Raw genomic sequence first — 19,115 nt, forward strand, 5'->3', positions numbered from 1 at the left:
GGCCTCACATCCGGCATGCGCCGTGCTCGCTCACAGAACTACACTTCCCAACTCTCCCCACACGGCCCGTGACACTCTGGACCGCGAGCACGGAGCAGGGTTTCTACAGCTGCTCCCCACTTTCTCGGACCCGGCCCTGGACCCAGCCCCCGACTCCGACACGGCTCCACCATGGAGGAGGCGGACCGAATCCTCATCCATTCCCTGCGCCAGGCCGGCACGTAAGGACAGCGCCCCCGCCCACCCTCGAAGCCCACATCCGGGACTCTAAAGCCCAGGACCCCGTTTCCCGGGAACCTTAAAACCCGGGACCCTGACATTCAGGGCTCCAACTCAAGGATCCTAAGACCCTTACCCCCTTAACACACACACACACCCCGCCCTCCCTGACACCGACATCAGGGGCCTCCCAAATCCTTTGACCATGATATTTAGTACACCCAAAGTTCTGGGACCCAGACACTTTGAGACGTTACAACCTTGAAACCTCAAGACCCGGGACCCTGTAATCTGGGGATCTTAACATCAACACCCTGAGACCCTGTTATGTGGAGACCCTAAGACCCCTGTGCCCTAAGAACCAGGGAGCATAAAACCCCAGGACCCTGGCACTCGGGGACTCCAAAAAAATCCCTGGACCAGATACTTGGGATCCTTCAAACTCCAGTTCCCCAAACACCTGGGGCTTAAAAAACACCCAGGATTCTTTTTTTTTTTTCTTTTCCGAGATGGAGTCTCGCTCTGTCTCCTAGGCTGTAGTGCAGTGGTGTGATCTCAGCTCACAGCAGCCTCCGCCTCCCGGGTTCAAGTGATTCTCCTGCCTCAGCCTCCCAAGTAGCTGGTATTACAGGCGTGTGCCACCATACCCGGCTAATTTTTGTATTTTTAGCAGAGACAGGGTTTCACCATGTTGGTCAGGCTGGTCTCCAACTCCTGACCTCAAGTGATCTGCCTGCCTCCACCTCCCAAAATACTGGGATTACAGGTGTGTGAGCCACCGCGCCCAGCCAAAAAACCCCAGAATTCTAAAATCTGACATCAGCATTTGGTCACCCTGATGCACGAAGACTCCTCCGTTCAGGGACCCTAAAAACCCAGGATGCCAACATCTAGGGAGTCTGATTTTTGTATTGCTTGAAACTAGGTGGTCTTGATATTCAGGGATCTTTATACCCAGGGATCCTGACATTTGGAACTTCTGAAAACGGCAGCCTCCTAAAATCTAGTCTTCTCAAAACTCTAGCAGCTCAATATGTATGCAGAGAACATACTATCTGGGAACCGAGAAACCCAGAGATTGTGCCACCTGGACCCTTTAACCTTTCCAGACCCCCAAATTTTGATATTTTTCTAAACTTAGTTCTCTTCTATCCACCGTTCTCCTACTCCAAGATCTTAGGACCTGAGGATTTCCCTAGTTCCTGGTTTTCCAAATGGAAGTCACAGTCACCAACATCCAGGATCTGTCTGAACTGTAGGCATCCTCCCTGCCTCTACCCTGGTACTAGTGTTTCCAAAAGGCTGCAGGGCTCAGCCTGATCCCTCTTGCCTAACTGTTCCCCTGATCAAGCCGGTCCCCTTCTTCTTCAGGGCAGTTCCTCCAGATGTGCAGACCTTGCGCGCCTTCACCACTGAGCTGGTTGTAGAGGCTGTGGTCCGCTGCCTGCGTGTGATCAACCCTGCTGTGGGCTCTGGCCTCAGCCCCCTGCTGCCTCTTGCCATGTCTGCCCGGTTCCGCCTGGCCATGAGCCTGGCTCAGGCCTGCATGGTGAGTGGCCCTCCTCCCAATGCACACATCCTCTTCCTTCCTCTTTTACAAAGTAACCAAGCTCTTCTGCAACACTTGCCTTTCCTCTGCAACACTTGCCTTTCCTCTGCAACACTTACCTTTCCTCTGTCACTTTTCCAGCGGCTTAGCTTTCATTAGTGGTTAAGGCTGCTGACTGTAGGGTCAAACTGCCTGAGTAGTTTAGATCCTAGTCCCACCACTTTGTAACTGTGTGACCCTAACCCTCTGGGCCCCAGTTTTCCTGTTTGTGAAATGGAGATGGTAAATATAGGGCTGTTATGAGGAGCAAATGAGTTTATCCAGTTTGCACCTGGGCTGCTCCTGGCTTCTATGTTTTAAATTTAGCTGCAAAACACCACCCCCACCCCATAGTATTCATTTCCTAGTCCCAGAAAACACCCTGTCTGGGTCATATACTCCTAAACTAATCACTCTCTCCTCTGGCCCAGTCTGGATGACATGGTCATTCCTTTTTTTCTTTTTTTTTTTTTTTGAGACGGAGTCTCGCTTTGTCGCCCAAGCTGGAGTGCAGTGGTGTGATCTTGGCTCACTGCAACCTCCGTCTCCCGGGTTCAAGTGATTCTCCCTGCCTCAGCCTCCTGAGTATCTGGGACTATAGGCATGCGCCACCACACCCAACTAATTTTTGTGTTCTTAGTAGAGACGGGGTTTCACCATGTTGGCCAGGATGGTTTTAATCTCTCGACCTCATGATCCACCCGCCTTGGCCTCCCAAAGTGCTGGGATTACAGGAGTGAGCCACTGTGCCCAGCCTTTTTTTTTTTTTTTTTGATATGAGGTATCTCTCTGTCACCCAAGCTGGAGTGCAGTGACGTGATCTCCGCTCACTGCAACCTCCATCTCCTGGGTTCAAGCGATTCTCCTGCCTCAGCCTCCCGAGTAGCTGGGACTACAGGCATGCACCACCATGCCTGGCTAATTTTTGTATTTTTAGTAGAGACGGGGTTTCATTATGTTGGCTAGGCTGGTCTCGAACTCCTGACCTTGTGATCTGCCTGCCTTGGCCTCCCAAAGTGCTGGGATTACAGGTGTGAGCCACCGCGCCTGGCCGACACGGTCATTCCTGTAGGACACTGTGATTAGCCGCTCCTTCAGGATCCCATGGAGTTGGGATAAGGATGATTACCCAAAGGAAGTCATGCTGGTTACCTAAAAGAGTGTCTCTGCTACCTTACCTCTGTGAGAACCACACATCCTGCCTCTGCTGACAGTAATTCCAAAAATGTCTCTGTGATAGAATAAATAAAGTACTTTTCTTTTTAAAAATATTTTAATTTTTTTAGAGGTAAGGGTCTTGCTATATTGCCCAGGCTGGTCTTGAACTCCTGGCCTCAAGAGATTCTCGTGCCTCTGCCTCACGAGTAGATAGGACTATAGGCACATGTCACCCTGCCCAATAATTTTTAAATTTTTCATAGAGATGGGGTCTTGTTTTTGCAGAGATGTTGCCCAGGCTGGTCTCAAGCTCCTGGCCTCAAGCAATCTTCCTGCCTTGGCCTCCTGAGTAGTTGGGACTACAGGCATGCACCACTGTGCCTGGTAAAGAGCCATTCTGATGAAGCACTCACGCATCCCCAGTATCTAGCTGAGTCCAGTGCCTGTATTCAAGAGCTCCAAGTAATGCTACCCTCCCGGCTCACTCACTCTGTGACTTTGGGCCAGTCTCAACTTTTTTTTTTTTTTTTTTTTTTGAGGCGGAGTCTCGCACTGTTGCCCGGGCTGGAGTGCGTGGCGCGATCTCAGCTCGCTGCAACCTCCTCCGCCTCCCGGGTTCAAGCGATTCTCCTGCCTCAGCCTCCCGAGTGGCTGGGATTACAGGCATCTGCCACCATGCCCGGCTAAGATTTTTGTATTTTTAGTAGAGATGGAGTTTCACCATCTTGGCCAGGCTGGTCTCGAACTCCTGACGTTGTGATCCACCCACCTCAGCCTCCCAAAGTGTTGGGATTACAGGTGTGAGCCACCGCACCTGGCTCTCTTAACCTTTTTGAGGCTAAGTTTCTACATGTGTAAAATGGGTATAAGAATTGTAGCTACCGTATAGCGTTGCTGTGAGGATTAAACATGAGTTAATGTGTGAAAAGCTGGTTATAATAAGCTTTGCATAAATGGGATTACTATTATTGGACAGGTCTGATCTGGAACCTGTGGCTACATAGTGAATGGAAACACTTTGAACTGACCCGGGAAGTACATGGTGGTGGAGGGACGATAGAGTAACTACCGTGAAAACTTTCATTTAGATGTAGGGGACTGGGTGGCTAGAGCTGTTAAATTTGGGCCTTGCTTGTGCGGTCTCTGTCTCTTAGCAACAGGTCTCAGAGCTCCCTCCATCCCTTGGCTCTCAGGTTCACCCAGCTCTCAGGAGTTGTCACGTTCTTCTCTCTGGGGCTCTTGGTGGCCTTATGAGGCAGGCAGTCTGTCCCCTGGCCCAGGACTGTATGTATTCTTGAGGTTAGCACTTAATAGGGGGGAAGTTTTGTCTTCTGTTTGCAGAGGAGAGTACACAGGCTCAGGCTTCCCACAGTTCTCTGCTCTTCTCTCAGTGCTGTCTCTCTTGGATTTTGTTTACCTGCTTTTGCTTACACTGATATTAGTGGGGGTTAGTAACTATGGCTTTTCCAGTGGCCAGGAAGTACATATGGGCTGGGCATGGTGTCTCTTGCATGTAATCCCAGAAGTTTGGGAGTCCGAGGTGGGAGGATCAGTTGAGCCCAGGAGCTCGAGATCAGCCTGGGCAACATAGTGAGACCCCCATCTCTACAAAAAATAAAATAAAAACATAGCGGGGCATGGTGGCACACGCCTGTGGTCCCAGCTATGTGGGAGGCTGAGGTAGGAGGATTGCTTGAGGCTGGGAGGTCCAGGCTGCAGTGGGCTGTGATTGTGCCACTGCACTCTAGCCTGGGAGACAGAGTGAAACCCCATCTCAAAAAAAAAAAAAAAAAAAAAAAAGACTGAGGATGGTGGCTCATGCCTGTAATTCCAGCACTTTGGGAGGTGGAGGCGGGCAGATCACCAGAGGTCAGGAGTTTGAGACCAGCCTGGCCAACATGGCGAAACCTCATCTCTACTAAAAATACAAAAATTAGCCAGGTGTGCTGGCACGTGCCTGTAATCCCAGCTACTCAGGAGGCTGAGGCAGGAGAATCACCTGAACCCAGGAGGTGGAGTTTCCAGTGAGTCAAGATTGCACCACTGCACTCCAACCTGGGCGACAGAGCAAGACTCTTGTTTCCAAAAAAATAAAAAACAGGTATGTATGGTTGTCTGGCCCCCAGCAGCCTTGGTTTACCTGCAGCAGGCAAAAGGGGTTCTCTTAATCCAGCTGTGTGCTGTCCCTATAGCCCCCCTCTTCATCTCAGCACTGCCACGTTCTGGCATCTTCATTTTCATATGCCCTGCTCCTGGCAACAGTTTCTGCACCTTAGCCACGTCCATATTTTGGCACCTTTCCCACTCCTGGAATGAGTTTCTGTATCAGTCACAGCTCTTTGATTGCATATGTTAGAAAAAATCCAAAGTAAAATACCTTAAAAGCCAGTGGTTTTCATACTTATTTGACCTTGAGCCTCCAAAATAAATATATCTTGCATTGTGACCCACTATACTCCTAAGTATAGAATAATGATGGCTTCTAAGTGTACCCTGTGCCAGGCCCTGTGGTAAATAACATGGCGTTAACTCATTTAATTCTCAGGACAACCTTCTGCTGTATATACTGTTGGTATACCCTCTTTCAGATGAAGAAAGTGAAGCACAGAGGGGTTAAGTGATCTGCCTGAGGCCATATAGTTGGTAAGAGGCAAAGCTTGGGTTTGAATCCAGGAAGTCTGCTTTCAGAGGCTATGCAGTTCTAAAGCAGTGGCAACTCTGGAAGAAAAAGGCTTTCGTAGGCTGGGTGTGGTGATTCCTACCTGTAATCCCAGCACTGTGGGAGGCCGAGGTGGGCAGATTGCTTGAGCCCAGGAGTTTGAGACCAGCCTGGCCAATATGCAAAACCCTGTCTGTACTAAAAATACAAAAATTAGCCGGGTGTGGTAGTGTGCACCCGTAATTCCAGCTACTCGGGAGGCTGTATGGGAAGATCACTTGAGCCCAGGAGGCAGAGGTTCCAGTGAGCCAAAATCACGCTATTGCACTCCAGCCTGAGCAACAGAGCAAGACCCTGTCTCAAAAAAAAAAAAAAAGGGAAAAGGCTCTCTTTCTCTCCTGGCCTGCTTCCTCGGTCCCCATCCAGAACCCTCATGAGTCCTTTTGTTCTGAGCTATTGTGCATCTGGTCTTTTTGGCCTGTTTATTTTTAGGCACTCTTTCTATAATAGGTAGATTTGCTCTTTACCTATGATATGGGCTCCAAATATTTTTTTTTGACTTTGCTTATTATATTTTTCTTTAAATATTTTCTTTCTTTTCATGCATTCAAAAGTACCCATCTTTTCTTTTATGGCCTCTGGATTTTGAGTCATAGAAAGGCCAGAGCTTTAATCTTGTTTCTTGTTCTCTGTAGCGTTGACTGTCTTCACTCTGTGGCTCCCCACAGGGCCCAGAGGCCTTGGGGAGCCGGGGGAGATTGGGAGGGTGGTGGTTAGTGAGAGAGTGGGAGTGTTTTCAGCCCAGGCCCAAGTCTCCCAGGGCAGGGCAGGAGGACCCTGCCTGCTTCCTGATGGCCCCCCACCAACCCTCAGGACCTGGGCTATCCCTTGGAGCTTGGCTATCAGAACTTCCTCTACCCCAGTGAACCTGACCTCCGAGACCTGCTTCTCTTCTTGGCTGAGCGTCTGCCCACCGATGCCTCTGAGGATGCAGACCAGCCTGCAGGTACTGGGTGTCTGGGGTGTGGGTTGGGGTGGTGAGGGGAGAGGAGGGCCTTCTGGGGGCTGTAGGGCTGAGAGAGGTAGAGGTAGTGAAAAGGTTGATGAGTAGGGATGGCGGTATGTGCCTTCAGGAGAGCTAGGCAGGAGGATTAGGCATCAGAGAGGGGCTACAGGGCAGGGGGCAGGGGGCTGAGGTTGAGCTGACCCCGGTGGTGCATTGGTGCTGGGAGGGGCCTCCCTGACTCAACCCCTGTGCCCTCCCTCTCTCTCACTCTGCTTTAACCACTTGGGCCTCCTGGGTCCTTCTCAAACACACCTCAGTACACTCCCGCCTCTGCACCTTTGTATCATGGGTTACCCTTCCCCTAGGTATCCTCATGGTTCACTCCCTTACCTCTTTGAGGTTAGCCTCCTCTCCAAAGCCCTCTCCTGATCCCCGCCTGGCTGCAGTCTGGATGGTACTCAGAATCCTATTCATGATCTCTTTCCTCTGCTAGCTTGCCGGCTCCCTGAAGGCAGGGACCTTTATCCAGTTTGTTCCACGAAGTAGCCCTAGTGTCTAGAACAGCGACCTGTACAGAGTAGGTGCTCAGTGTTTGTTGAATGACTGAACGTGAGAACGCAAGCTGGATAGATGTGTATCTCTGGATGGGGGTCAGGAGTGGAGGCTGGTCTCCTAGGGTATGCCCTTTTGGATTTGCAGCATTGTCACCTGATTCACTTCCTTCCCATCCCCCATAGGTGACTCAGCTATTCTCCTCCGGGCCATCGGGAGCCAAATTCGGGACCAGCTGGCACTGCCTTGGGTCCCGCCCCTCCTTCGCACTCCCAAGCTGCAGCACCTCCAGGTGGGACCCCCGATTCCCGTGGATCTTCTCTTGTCCCTGTCCGGGTGCCCAGGGTTTTGGCCCCCTACCCCTGGCGACCCTCATCCCACTTCATCCTGGAGGTTCTGAGCCTGCTCTCCCACCAGGGCTCAGCCCTCCAGAAGCCTTTCCGTGCCAGCAGGCTGGTCGTGCCCGAATTGAGTTCCAGAGGCGGTGAGCATGAGGCTGTGGGGAGGGGTGAGGAGGAAGGTGGGGGGGACCCTCATAGCGTTGCCATGCGGCAGGGCCAGCTGACTCTGTTCCTGCCTCCAGAGCCACGGGAGTTCCAGGCGAGTCCCCTGCTGCTTCCAGTCCCTACTCAGGTGCCTCAGCCTGTTGGAAGGGTGGCCTCACTCCTCGAACACCATGCCCTGCAGCTCTGCCAGCAGACGGGCCGGGACCGGCCAGGGGATGAGGACTGGGTCCCCCGGACATCCCGCCTCCCACCCCAGGTACAGCCGGATGCCTGGCTCCCTGCTGTCCGGGCTGCTGCTCACTGATGCTCCCGCTGGTCCTGTGCTCCTCTCCTTCCCTACTTTGTCCCTCCCTTCCGTTGTTTCCCCTCTGTGTGCACTTACCCAGCTCCCCACCTGAAAGAACACTGGAGTCAGAAAAAAGGAGAACCTGGGACAAGTCAGTATCCCTCCTCAGAGCCTTGGTTTCCTATGCTAAAAAATCGGATAGTAATAGTGCTCTCCTCTCAGGGTAGTAGTTAGACTGAATAATGTGCATGAGATTCCTGGCAACCGGAGCAATCCGGATGCCTGCCTTCATTCATTCATTCATTCATTCATTCATTCATTCATTCGGAGTCTTGCTCTGTCACCCAGGCTGGAGTGCAGTGGCATGATCTTGGCTCACTGCAACCTCCATCTCCCGGGTTCAAGCGATTCTCCTGCCTCAGAATCCCAAGTAGCTGGGATTACAGGCTTGCACCACCACACTTGGCTAATTTTTATATTTTTGGTAGAGGCAGGGTTTTGCCATGTTGGCCAGGCTGGTCTCGAACTCCTGACCTCAGGTGATCTGCCCACCTTGGCCTCCCAAAATGTTGGGATTACAGGCATGAGCCACCGTGCCTGGCCCTACTCTTTCTCTGTTTCTGCACTTGTCACTGATGTTCATTTTTCCGGTTTCTAGGTTTTTGCACTATTTCTGCCTGTCCCCATTATTCTAGTTCTGTGTTTTTGCTGCTTCTCTTTCTTACCTGTCTCCTCATTTCTGTACTGAATTTCTCTCTCGCTCTGTTTACCTATCTGTTTTCCCTTCTCTGTCCACTTTATCTGTTCCCTCTTCTTCTCTGGGCACCTTTGTATCTGTGTCCCCTTCTGCTCTGTCCACCTCTGTATCTGTCCCCTTCCTTGCTGTCCACCTATATATCTGTCACCCCTCTGCCTCTGTTTACTTCTTCATCTCTCTTCTCTTCCTCTCTGTCCATCTCTGTATCTGTTGCCCATTCCCTCTGTCCACTTCTTTATCTGTCCCTTCTTCCTCTCTGTCCACCTCTGTATTTGTCCCTCCTTCCCTTCTGTCCATCTCTTTATCTGTCCCCTCTTCTTCTGTCTTTTTTTTTGAGATGGGGTCTCGCTGTGTCACCCAGGCTGGACTATAGTGGCATGATCAGGGCTCAAGGCAGCCTCGAATTCCCAGGTTCAAGCAATCCTCCCACCTCAGGCATCTGAGTAGCTGGGACTACAGGTGCATGCGCCCAGCTAATTTTTGTATTTTTTTTAGAGATGGGGTTTTGCCATGTTGACCAGGCTGGTCTCAAACTCCTGACCTGAAGCGATCCGCCCACCTTGGCCTCCCAAAGTGCTGGGATTACAGGCATGAGCCACCGTGCCCGGCCGCCTCTTCTCTATCTACCTCTTTGTCCCCTCTTCTTCTCTATCCATCTCTGTATCTGTCCCCTCTTCCCCTCTGTCCACCTCTGTATCTGTCCCCTCCTTCTCTCTGTCCACCTCTCTGTCACCCCTCTCCCTCTGTCCATTTCTTTATCTGTCCCCTTTTCCTCCTGTCCACTTCTCTTTCTCCCTCCCTGCATTCTGCTCTATTTCTGTCCCCTCTTCCTCTTTGTTCACCTGGGTATCAGTACCCCTCCCCTTCTGTCCACCTTTATATCTGTCCCCTCTTCCTCTCTGTCCACCTCTGTATTTGACCCCCCTCTCCTTCTGTCTGCCTCTTTATCTGTCCCATCTTCCTCTGTGTCTACATCTCTGTCTGTCCCTCTTTTTCTCCACCTCTGTGTCGGCCCCCTCCTGGTCTGTCCACTTTCTTATTTGTCCTTTCTTTCTCTGTCTTCACTTCTGTGTCTTTTTTATTTATTTATTTTTATTTTTATTTTTTTTTGAGATGGAGTCTCCCTCTGTCGCCCAGGCTGGAGTGCATTGGCGCGATCTTGGCCCACTGCAACCCCTGCCTCCCAGGTTCAAGTGATTCTCCTGCCTCAGCCTCCCAAGTAGCTAGGACTACAGGTGCGCACCACCATGCCCAGCTAATTTTTGTATTTTTAGTAGAGACGGGGTTTCACCACGTTGGCCAGGATGGTTTCGATCTCTTGACCTCGTGATCCATCTGCCTCAGCCTCCCCAAGTGTTGTGGTTACAGGTGTGAGCCACCGCGCCCGGCCATCTGTCTCTGTTTTTATAATCTATAGTAATTTTCAAACATAAATGTGGAGAGAATATTCTAGTGAATCCTATGTGCCATTTTGCCAACTTTTCTTCATCTGTTCTCTCCCAAATTTTTCTTCGTTGCTGTATTATTTTAAAGCAAATCCCAGACATGTCATTTCAACTCTAAATACTTAGGATTACATCTCTTAACTCATGAGGACATTCAGTTTTCAAGGTAACCACTGGACCATTTTCATGGCTAATGAAGTTAACAATGATATCTTGTGGTTTTTGTTCTTTTTTTTTTTTTTGAGACGGAGTCTTACTCTGTTGCCCAGGCTGGAGTGCAATGGTGTGATCTCACTTCAGTGCAACCTCCACCTCCTGGAGGTGGAGTGCACTAAGTTTTGTATTTTTAGTAGAGTTGGGGTTTCACCATGTTGGCCAGGCTGGTCTTGAACTCCTGACCTCAGGTGATCTGCCTACCTTGGCCTTTCAAAGGGCTAGGATTACAGGCATGAGCCACTGCACCCAGCCAACAATGATATCTTAATACCATCCAACACTGAGTTCATAATCAGATTTTCCCAGTTATCTTGAAACTCTCTGTTCTTGTCCCTCTCTTGCCTCTCTCTCTCTGCCTCCTTCTGTACCTGGTACCTTTGATTCCCTGTCTCTGCTCTGTCCCCTGATAACCTGTCTATGATTCTCTTGGATTTGGGGGCTCTAGGCTCACCCCGCTCTCTTCCCACATTCTTCTCCAGCATGGGGATTTAGTGGGTGGAGAGAAGTATGTCTGTGAGCAAGAGAAGACCCCTTTCCTCAAGGAGATCCCGGGCTGGTGGAGCAGTAGAGCAGAGCAGGGCCTGCCTTAGTGGGAAGGCTGGAGGGTGGGGATGACTTGTTTGTATACTCTTGTCAGGGGGTCCTTGGAGGAGGCAGGGCCTTGGGTGCTAGGTGGGCCCCTACATCCTTCTGCTTCCCCTGCCTTTTCTCCCAAGGAGGACACACGGGCTCAGCGGCAGCGGCTGCAGAAGCAACTGACTGAGCATCTGCGCCAAAGCTGGGGCCTGCTTGGGGCCCCCATACAAGCCCGAGACCTGGGAGAGCTGCTGCAGGCCTGGGGTGCTGGGGCCAAGACTGGTGCTCCTAAGGGCTCCCGCTTCACGCACTCAGAGAAGTTCACCTTCCATCTGGTGGGTGCACCTGAGGACATGGGATGTGTGGCTGGATGTGGCAGGCTTGGAGGGTGGCTTTTTGTGTCAGCGCCACACCTTTATCCACACACAGGTTCTTGTGTTCCCACTGGACAGGCCCTTGCCCACTGGGGGTGGGTACCCAGAGGTCCCCTAGCTTCTTAGGGACTTGACTGGAGAAAATGTGAATAGGTGGGAACCATGCAAGGGTGTGGGGGTGTTCTTGGGGCAACACCCCCTTTCCTCAGGCAGTTTCCTTTGAGCATATCTTCTGTCCTAAGATGTTCACTCTGAGGGCCCCCCCATCCTTCTCATGGGCATTCGAGGCTTGAGAGATGGGCAGGTGGGTAGGAGCTGTGTCAGGGTCAGGGAGCTTTCTCCATGAGCAAGCACTCTGGCCTGAGGTTGCAGATGGTGCCTTTACCCACATAGTCACAGTCTAGCCGCCATCAGTGCTTGAGTGGGCACGCATGCTGCACTGGGGGCAGTTCTCAGGGGAGGCTGAGGCTGGGCCACGTGAGGAAGGGCCTTCCCCGACAACCAGGATGCCCCCGTCACTCCCCTAGGAGCCCCAGACCCAGGCCACTCAGGTGTCAGATGTGCCGGCCACCTCCCGGCGGCCTGAACAGGTGAGCAGAGTGGGTTGGAGGGGGGTGTCCCAGGCCCTTGCTTGTCTACTGGGCCTGACACCCCGACCCTGACTGGCCTGGGCCTCCCAGGACACATGGGCAGCTCAGGAACAGGAGCTCGAGTCCCTTCGGGAGCAGCTGGAAGGAGTGAACCGCAGCATTGAGGAGGTTGAGGCCGACATGAAAACCCTGGGCGTCAGCTTTGTGCAGGTGAGGGGAGGGGGAGGGGCTGCACGTTGGGCTAGGTCAGAAGGAGGGCCTCAGGGTGTGAGGGACTAGACGGGACAAGAGGTGCTCTGTAGAGGTCTGCACATGGCAGAAGGGTTCCTGAGAGCTGTTGGGGATCCGTGGGTCTCTTGAGGGTGGCTGTGAGAATCAGGCCGGGGTGAGGGTCTGTGGGCATCTATGGGGCACCGTGGGTCTGCATGGGCAGGGGATTGAGGGGTCCTCAGAGGGTCTGTGGGCATCTGTGGGGCACCACGGGTCTGCATGGACAGGGGATTAGGGGGTCCTCGGGGTCCTTGGCACCAGCGTGGAGCTGTCAGAGAGGCCTGTGGGGGCCACGGGGGTATACAGTCATCTGTGGAGCTCCATGGGGGCTGTGGCATGTGACTGGGTGTCCGCGGGCCAGGCAGAGTCTGAGTGCCGGCAGAGCGAGCTCAGCACAGCGGAGCGTGAGCAGGCCCTGCGCCTGAAGAGCCGCACGGTGGAGCTGCTGCCTGATGGGGCTGCCAACCTTGCCAAGCTGCAGGTGGGGTTGGGGATGTGGCTGGGTGGGGAGAGGCAGGGCGTGGCTGGGCGGGGTTGGAGGGCCCAGCCTGTGTGACACATACCCACCCCCCACCAGCTTGTGGTGGAGAATAGTGCCCAGCGGGTCATCCACTTGGCGGGTCAGTGGGAGAAGCACCGGGTCCCACTCCTGGCTGAGTACCGCCACCTCCGAAAGCTGCAGGATTGCAGAGAGGTAAGCAGTGGGGCACTGGGCTGTGGGCAGGCCAGGGAAGACTCGTTCCCTCTCTAGGGGGCCATCCCTGTGCTCTGCTCACGGTCTTCTGCCTGTGGGCTCCTGGCAGCTGGAATCTTCTCGACGGCTGGCAGAGATCCAAGAACTGCACCAGAGTGTCCGGGCAGCTGCTGAAGAGGCCCGCAGGAAGGAGGAGGTCTATAAACAGCTGGTAAGGCCTGTGTGAGGGACCTGGGTAGCTTAGGAGGGTGGGGGGCAGGTCCTGGGGCAGTGCCTGCTATGTCCCTGCCTAGGTGTCAGAGCTGGAGACTCTGCCCAGAGATGTGTCCCGGCTGGCCTACACCCAGCGCATCCTGGAGATCGTGGGCAACATCCGGAAGCAGAAGGAAGAGATCACCAAGGTACGCCGCCAGGGCCACGGAGGGTGGGTCATGTGGGCTGTCAGGCATAGTGTGGCTGCACACAGGGACCTCACACCCTCAGGCGGAGCTGTCCAGTCGCACTCTAACACAGAACAGTCACACACAATCCATCCCAGTCACCCCTGACCCAGTGACACAGTCCCTGTCTGGTGCACATGAGGACCCTCCACTGCAGCCAGCCTGCCCCAGGCAGGGGCTCATGGCCACCATGGTGTCTGCCAGATCTTGTCTGACACGAAGGAGCTTCAGAAGGAAATCAACTCCCTATCTGGGAAGCTGGACCGGACGTTTGCGGTGACTGATGAGCTTGTGTTCAAGGTGTGGGGCAGGTTGGGTGGGGGTGAGTGGGGTGAGGCTGGGCTGCTGCCTTGTGCATCTGCTAACGGGCTGGCTGGGGTCCAGACCCAGGCCCTGTGCGAGGCTGGAGGTGCACTGATGCCCAGGGCTGGCTTTGTTTCATGGAGGATGAAGCTAGTGGGGTGGTGGGAGAGGGTGGCCTTCTTAGGGCATGGAGATGGTCAAGGGCAGCCCACTGATACCTTTGAGGTCCCTGTGTCTGGTCAGGATGCCAAGAAGGACGATGCTGTTCGGAAGGCCTATAAGTATCTAGCTGCCCTGCACGAGGTGAGGGGAGACATGTGCCTGGGGTGGGGCTGCTGGGGGTGGGTGGGGCTGGATGCAAGCCTTCTGCTCCTGTTGTCCCCAGAACTGCAGCCAGCTCATCCAGACCATTGAGGACACAGGCACCATCATGCGGGAGGTTCGAGACCTCGAGGAGCAGGTAAGGCCTGGGGGCAGGATGGGGAGCCAAGGCAGGCGGGGGGACAGTTGCTCAGGTTATGCTGAGAGAGGCCGTGGAGCCAGACACAGCCTATGGCTGGACACCCAGCCCTGCCCCTTAGTGCCTGTGCCTGTGACCTGGGACAGGCAAGTGGCCTACTGTGAGCCCCAGCTTCCACCCCACGGGCCCTCCTTCCTGCCTCCCAGGGCCATGGGCAAAGGCTTCAGTTTAAAGATGTAGGGGGAATCCTGCCACATGGCAAAGGATGCTTTGGGTAGAGGGAACACCACGTGAGTCCTGGCCATGGGACAGAGCAGGCTGTTGTTGAAGGTGGTGGGAGGGGCCCAGAGTAGCTGTGATGGGGGCTGGCGAGCAGGAGCTGGGAAAGGGGCTGTGTGTGCGCTGAGGGGGCATGTGTTCACGTTGCCTCAGATCGAGACAGAGCTGGGCAAGAAGACCCTCAGCAACCTGGAGAGGATCCGGGAGGACTACCGAGCCCTCCGCCAGGAGAACGCTGGCCTCCTGGGCCGGGTCCGGGAGGCCTGAGGAGCTGCCGGCAGAGGTCTCTCCCCAGCCTCAGGCAGGGATTTGGGGTGCTAGAGGCAGTGGCCAAGCACATGCCCTAGCTACTTCCTCCACTGCCCAGTTCCTTCTGCTGCAGCCTTGGACCCAGACCCCTGTCCACTGACCGCAGCCCTTATATGGGGTGATAGTCCAGCATGTGGGGAGCTCGGCTGCAGTTTATTGGGGATGGTACTGTGGGTTGGGGGCCTTGAATCCCAAATAAATGAGTAGTTCCTCTGCAGTCTAAGCTGAGGCATGGATCAGGGCTCAGAGAATGGGAGTGAGGTGAGTGGCAGGGGAGACAACGGGATATTTTTGGCAAGTCAGTGTGTGTGGCTGTGTGTGTCTGCATGGGACTCAAGAGACCCATTGTGGGGCTGTGCGTGTGCACATGCGTGAGGTAATGCAGGTGAATTCTAACAGGCCGTGTGTGTGAGTGAGCATGTGTTGGGACCTCAGATCCTGAGGGACCTCAGATCCTGTGTTGGGACCTCAGATCCTGCTTCTGTGTAGGCCTCTGGGCACACCCGTGTGACAGTGCCCCTATGGGTCCTGAGGCTGGCTGTGGGTGTGCGCCTTGGGGGATGTGGGTTGTCAGGGCTGTGCTTGTGTGTGATTGTGTGACGATGCAGCTTTGAGGTTGTTTGAGTGTACTGAGGCAGGCTCTCTGTGTTTTGGGGTTTATGTTGAGTGAGGGACAGGATTGTGACATTTTGTGTGTCTATGTGACTTTTCCAGCCCTGAAGTCATCTGTGCGAGCAGCTGAGGCAGGCTGTGTGTGGCTGGTTGTGAAGGCTCTTGTTTGGCTGCAGGGCTCGACTGGGGGGTGTGTCTGGGGCAGAGGTCGGGGCTGGGGCCAGGAATGGGGCCCCTCTGAGCAGCCTTGGGGCAAAGGATATGATGGGGGAGGGATGGCTGCCAATGGGGGAACAGGGGCCCTGGCAGGCAAGACAGTGGAAATCTCACTTCTTGTTCCCTGTGGGCACATCCAGGGCCTGTCATCTCTGACCCCACCACCTCTGCCTCCCACCAGTTTGGCCCCTGTTCGTCCGTCCTCCTTTCCTTGATCTTGAGGTCAGGGGCCAGGTGTAGGGTTGGAACACCTGCTTGGCCTCTGGCTCCGTTTCTTGCGGAACTCCAACTCATCCACGGTCCACACAGCCCCCTTCTCGCTCTCCACCCGCACAAAGCACTTGTGCAGGCTCAGGTTGTGGCGGATGGCGTTCTGTGGAAGGCCGGGGACGGGGAGCAGGTGGGCGTCAACCTCTGAGGCCAGCAGCCACCACCAGCAACCCACATCCCGTTCCTCCCCAATGTGCCTATAAGCCCAGCCCCAGGCCTGCCCACTTCGAGCTGCGGTGGCACTTGAGGCCATCCCAGCCACCGCCACCTCAGAGGAGCTCACCTTCCAGGTGGCAGGATGGTTTCTGAAGAAGGCGAACATGCGTGTGAACCAGTGGTAGATCTCATTGAGTGTCCGCTGCTTCTCTGGAGCCTCCAGGATGGCCTGGAAGTTGGGGGGTGGGATAAGGGGCACGTTCCCCAAAGTTGGGGTTTAGAGGGGCTGTGACCTACCCTGAGCCATCTGACATGGGGGTGGAATTGTGGGGGCAGATAATCAGGGACAGGACTAGATGTGGGGTGAAGCATGGGGTCAAAGATGGAGTTAGAAAAGGGGTGAAGTGTCGGGTCGGGCAGGGTTAGATGTGGGGTGTGGGTATGGTTGTTCTGGGATTAGGTAACGGATCAGGACTGAGGTTGGGAGTGGGGTCTTGTTCAGGGCTAGGGCTGAAGTGAGGTGAAAGGTCTGGGATGGAGTTGGAGTTGGGGTTCTCTGTGGAGGTGACATTTCAGGGTTGGGGAAGGTGAAGGGTCAGAAGTGGGGTCAAGGATTTGGAAGGGGTAAAGGGCGAGGCCAACTTAAGGGTCAGGGAAGGGGTGGGTTAAGAGTCAGGCTGGGGGTGAACTCAGGTGGGTCTGGGGTGAGGGATGGGATGACGTGGCTTTAAGTCAGGAGCCAGAGATGGGTTGAATTATTGAGTATCTTACATGTCAGGGACGTGGTTAGGTGATTAGGCTCGGGGCAAGGATGAGGTTAGTTGTGGGGTTCGGTGTGGAGTGAGGCTGAGGGTCAGGGAATTTGATCAGTTTGAATTCAGGAATGGGATTACAGAGTCAGCGATGATGATTGCAGTGAGGTTATCAGTCAGGATGGGACTAGGTCAGGGCTTCAGTTCAGAGATAGTTGGGGAATGTCTGGTATCATGTAGGGGTGAGGTTCAGGCTTGGGGTTAGGTGTGGGGCTAGGATGAAGGTTCTGAGAAGGCATTGGGGACGCTGAGATGAAGGAGTTGGGATGGGGTGATGAAGTTAAGGGTCAGATGAGTGTTACAAGGAAAGGCTGGGAATGGTGCCCAGCTGGGGGTGTATTGACATACTGGAGTACGTTGGGGCCAGGGAAGGAGATGGGGTTGGGTTGGCATAAAGGCTGGGGAAGGAGTTAGAGTAAGAGCTGGGGTATGTTTAGGGCAAGGTGCAGAGATGGGGTTAGCTTTGGGCTATTTTATAGGTCCAGGAGAGGGTTAGGTATGGGGCTGAGGTGGACATCTGGAAGGGGATAGGTTTAGGGTCAGAATTTGGCATGCTCTGGCCTGGATAGTGGTTTAGGTTTGGATTCGTGGACAGGTTTGGGGTGAAGCTAGCATGAGGGGTCACATTTGAGGCGTGGCTTGGGGCTCCTTGGGGCTGGGGCTTGGGAATGGAGGAACCCACTCTGAGGGCGCTCAGGGGGAGACAGGAGTTTGGGAGGCAGGTCCCCCACCCCATCTTTGTCTTCCTCCTCCTTGGGGCCGAGCTGCCCTGCTTACCCAGCGGATGAGCGTGGCATAGGTGAAAGGGGGTCGCATATTGTGGAACTTGAAGTAGTCCATGTTGTGAAGGAACTCTGTCAGAGGGTGGGGATGAATCAAGCCCCATGCAGGACCTCCTAGCTAGCTCCCTGTCCCCTCTCCCTACAAGGTGAGTCTACAGGCCTGAGATCTCACCGTCAACACCTGTGTCCACGGGCACAGGTACTGTTTGCTGAGCACCTGACATAAGTTGTATCATTTATTCTTAGCACCACTTCTGCCAAAATTGTTCTCCCCGAGGTTGCAAAGAAGCGGAGTAACTTGCATACCAAAGGATGCAAGAGGTTAAATGGCAGAGCCAGGATGACAGTCAAGGTCTCTGATCCCTGCTAAGCCTACAGGCCAGGCCTGGTGGACAGCAGTGGATAGGTGAGCTCGGGCGAATCCACCCCGATTTTCCTTGGTCAGGGGAGGAAAGGAGGTGCTCCTGGAATTACTTAGCAGGGTCCCTCCCTTCTGATGGCCGAATGTAGTAGCTGGAGTCCAGAGTGGGTGAGGCATGGCCCCAATCCCCAGGGGAGTCAGAGCTAGGGGCCAGATACTCGAGACCATATGGGGGACTTTCAGGCCACGAACATTCTGAAAGGAAGCTTTTGTGAGCGGATGCATTTTCCCAAAGGCTGAGTGGTGGCAGCTGCGGCGGTGGTGGTGGTGGGAAGGGGCAGCATGGAGCTCCTTTGCACCCTCCTCCCAGAGCCTGTCAGGATTAGGAGCTTGGGAGCACTGTGTAGTGCAAGGACCATTCTTACCTGGGAATGTGCTGTTTCCATGGCTACCCCACAGGTGCCTCCGCACAGCAAACAGGCTGTCAGGGGCCTCCCGGGGGCCAGACCAGGCTGGGACGGCACTGCCTTGGCTGCCAGCAGCTACAATGCAGCAGGAGCCCTTGTCAGATGATGCCTGGGGGAGGGGTAGAGGCTGGTGACCCAGAGGCTTAAACTTCCCACTTTTTACTTTTTATTTTTTTTGAGACTGAGTCTTGCTCTGTCGCCCAGGCTGGAGTGCAGTGGTGTGATCTCGGCTCACTGCTATCCCCCGACTTTCCGGGTTCAAGCAATTCTTCCTTTTTTTTTTTTTTTTTTTTTTTTTGAGTTGGAGTCTCACTCTGTCACCCAGGCTGGAGTGCAGTGGCGCGATCTCAGCTCACTGCAAGTTCCGCCTCCCGGGTTCATGACATTCTCCTGCCTCAGCCTCCCAGTAGCTGGGACTATAGGCACCCGCCACCACGCCCGGCTAATTTTTTAGGTTCAAGCAGCCTCAGCCTCCCAAATAGCTGGGACTACAGGTGCCCGCCACTATGCCCCGCTAATTTTTGTATTTTTGGTAGAGACGGGGTTTCACCATGTTGGCCAGGCTGGTCTCGAACTCCTGACCTCATGTGATCCACCTGCCTCGGCCTCCCAAAGTGCTAGGATTACAAGCGTGAGCCACACTGCACCCGGCCCCACTTTATTTTTAAATCAGTGTTTTCCAAAGCAAAGACGCCCTCTTCTAAATTCCAGTCTGAAGTGGAATCCCACAAAACAGCATGAGCCATATTTAT

The 19,115-nt window shown here is 54.1% G+C and overlaps 2 protein-coding genes across 8 annotated transcripts in view; one reads left to right on the top strand and one right to left on the bottom strand.

The window, feature by feature from the left end:
- Positions 1-14,904, top strand: CCDC22 (coiled-coil domain containing 22). The gene is made up of 17 exons (XM_050775628.1): positions 1-221; positions 1,591-1,768; positions 6,498-6,630; positions 7,368-7,474; positions 7,600-7,666; positions 7,766-7,944; positions 11,109-11,303; positions 11,870-11,932; positions 12,023-12,142; positions 12,564-12,683; positions 12,780-12,896; positions 13,006-13,107; positions 13,190-13,297; positions 13,541-13,636; positions 13,883-13,942; positions 14,025-14,099; positions 14,532-14,904. Exons 1-17 carry the CDS (start codon positions 172-174, stop codon positions 14,643-14,645), a joined length of 1,884 nt encoding a protein of 627 aa, XP_050631585.1. The 5' UTR covers positions 1-171; the 3' UTR covers positions 14,646-14,904.
- FOXP3 (forkhead box P3) overlaps positions 14,820-19,115 on the bottom strand; it is a 19,088-nt gene continuing 14,792 nt past the window's right edge. For 3 of the 7 annotated variants that reach the window (XM_050775596.1, XM_050775595.1, XM_050775594.1), the window contains 4 exons: positions 18,322-18,472; positions 17,531-17,607; positions 16,069-16,170; positions 14,820-15,888 (listed from right to left, as the gene is read on the bottom strand). In XM_050775596.1, the coding sequence (XP_050631553.1) occupies positions 15,739-15,888; positions 16,069-16,170; positions 17,531-17,607; positions 18,322-18,472 (480 nt within the window). In that variant the 3' untranslated portion in view covers positions 14,820-15,738. Of the gene's footprint in view, positions 16,171-17,530; positions 17,608-18,321; positions 18,473-19,115 lie in introns of all 7 variants that reach the window. The other 4 variants (XM_050775592.1, XM_050775598.1, XM_050775597.1 and 1 more) reach the window with 3 other exon arrangements.

This window comes from Macaca thibetana, chromosome X (assembly GCF_024542745.1).
Source record: "Macaca thibetana thibetana isolate TM-01 chromosome X, ASM2454274v1, whole genome shotgun sequence".
Taxonomy (NCBI): domain Eukaryota; kingdom Metazoa; phylum Chordata; class Mammalia; order Primates; family Cercopithecidae; genus Macaca; species Macaca thibetana.

Coding starts and splice junctions, on each gene's coding strand:
- CCDC22 (XM_050775628.1), top strand. CDS start 172: ATGGAGGAGGCGGACCGAATCCTCATCCATTCCCTGCGCCAGGCCGGC. Junction 6,631..7,367: donor GGATGCAGACCAGCCTGCAG/GTACTGGGTGTC, acceptor CATCCCCCATAG/GTGACTCAGCTATTCTCCTC. Junction 13,108..13,189: donor AGGAGGTCTATAAACAGCTG/GTAAGGCCTGTG, acceptor GTCCCTGCCTAG/GTGTCAGAGCTGGAGACTCT.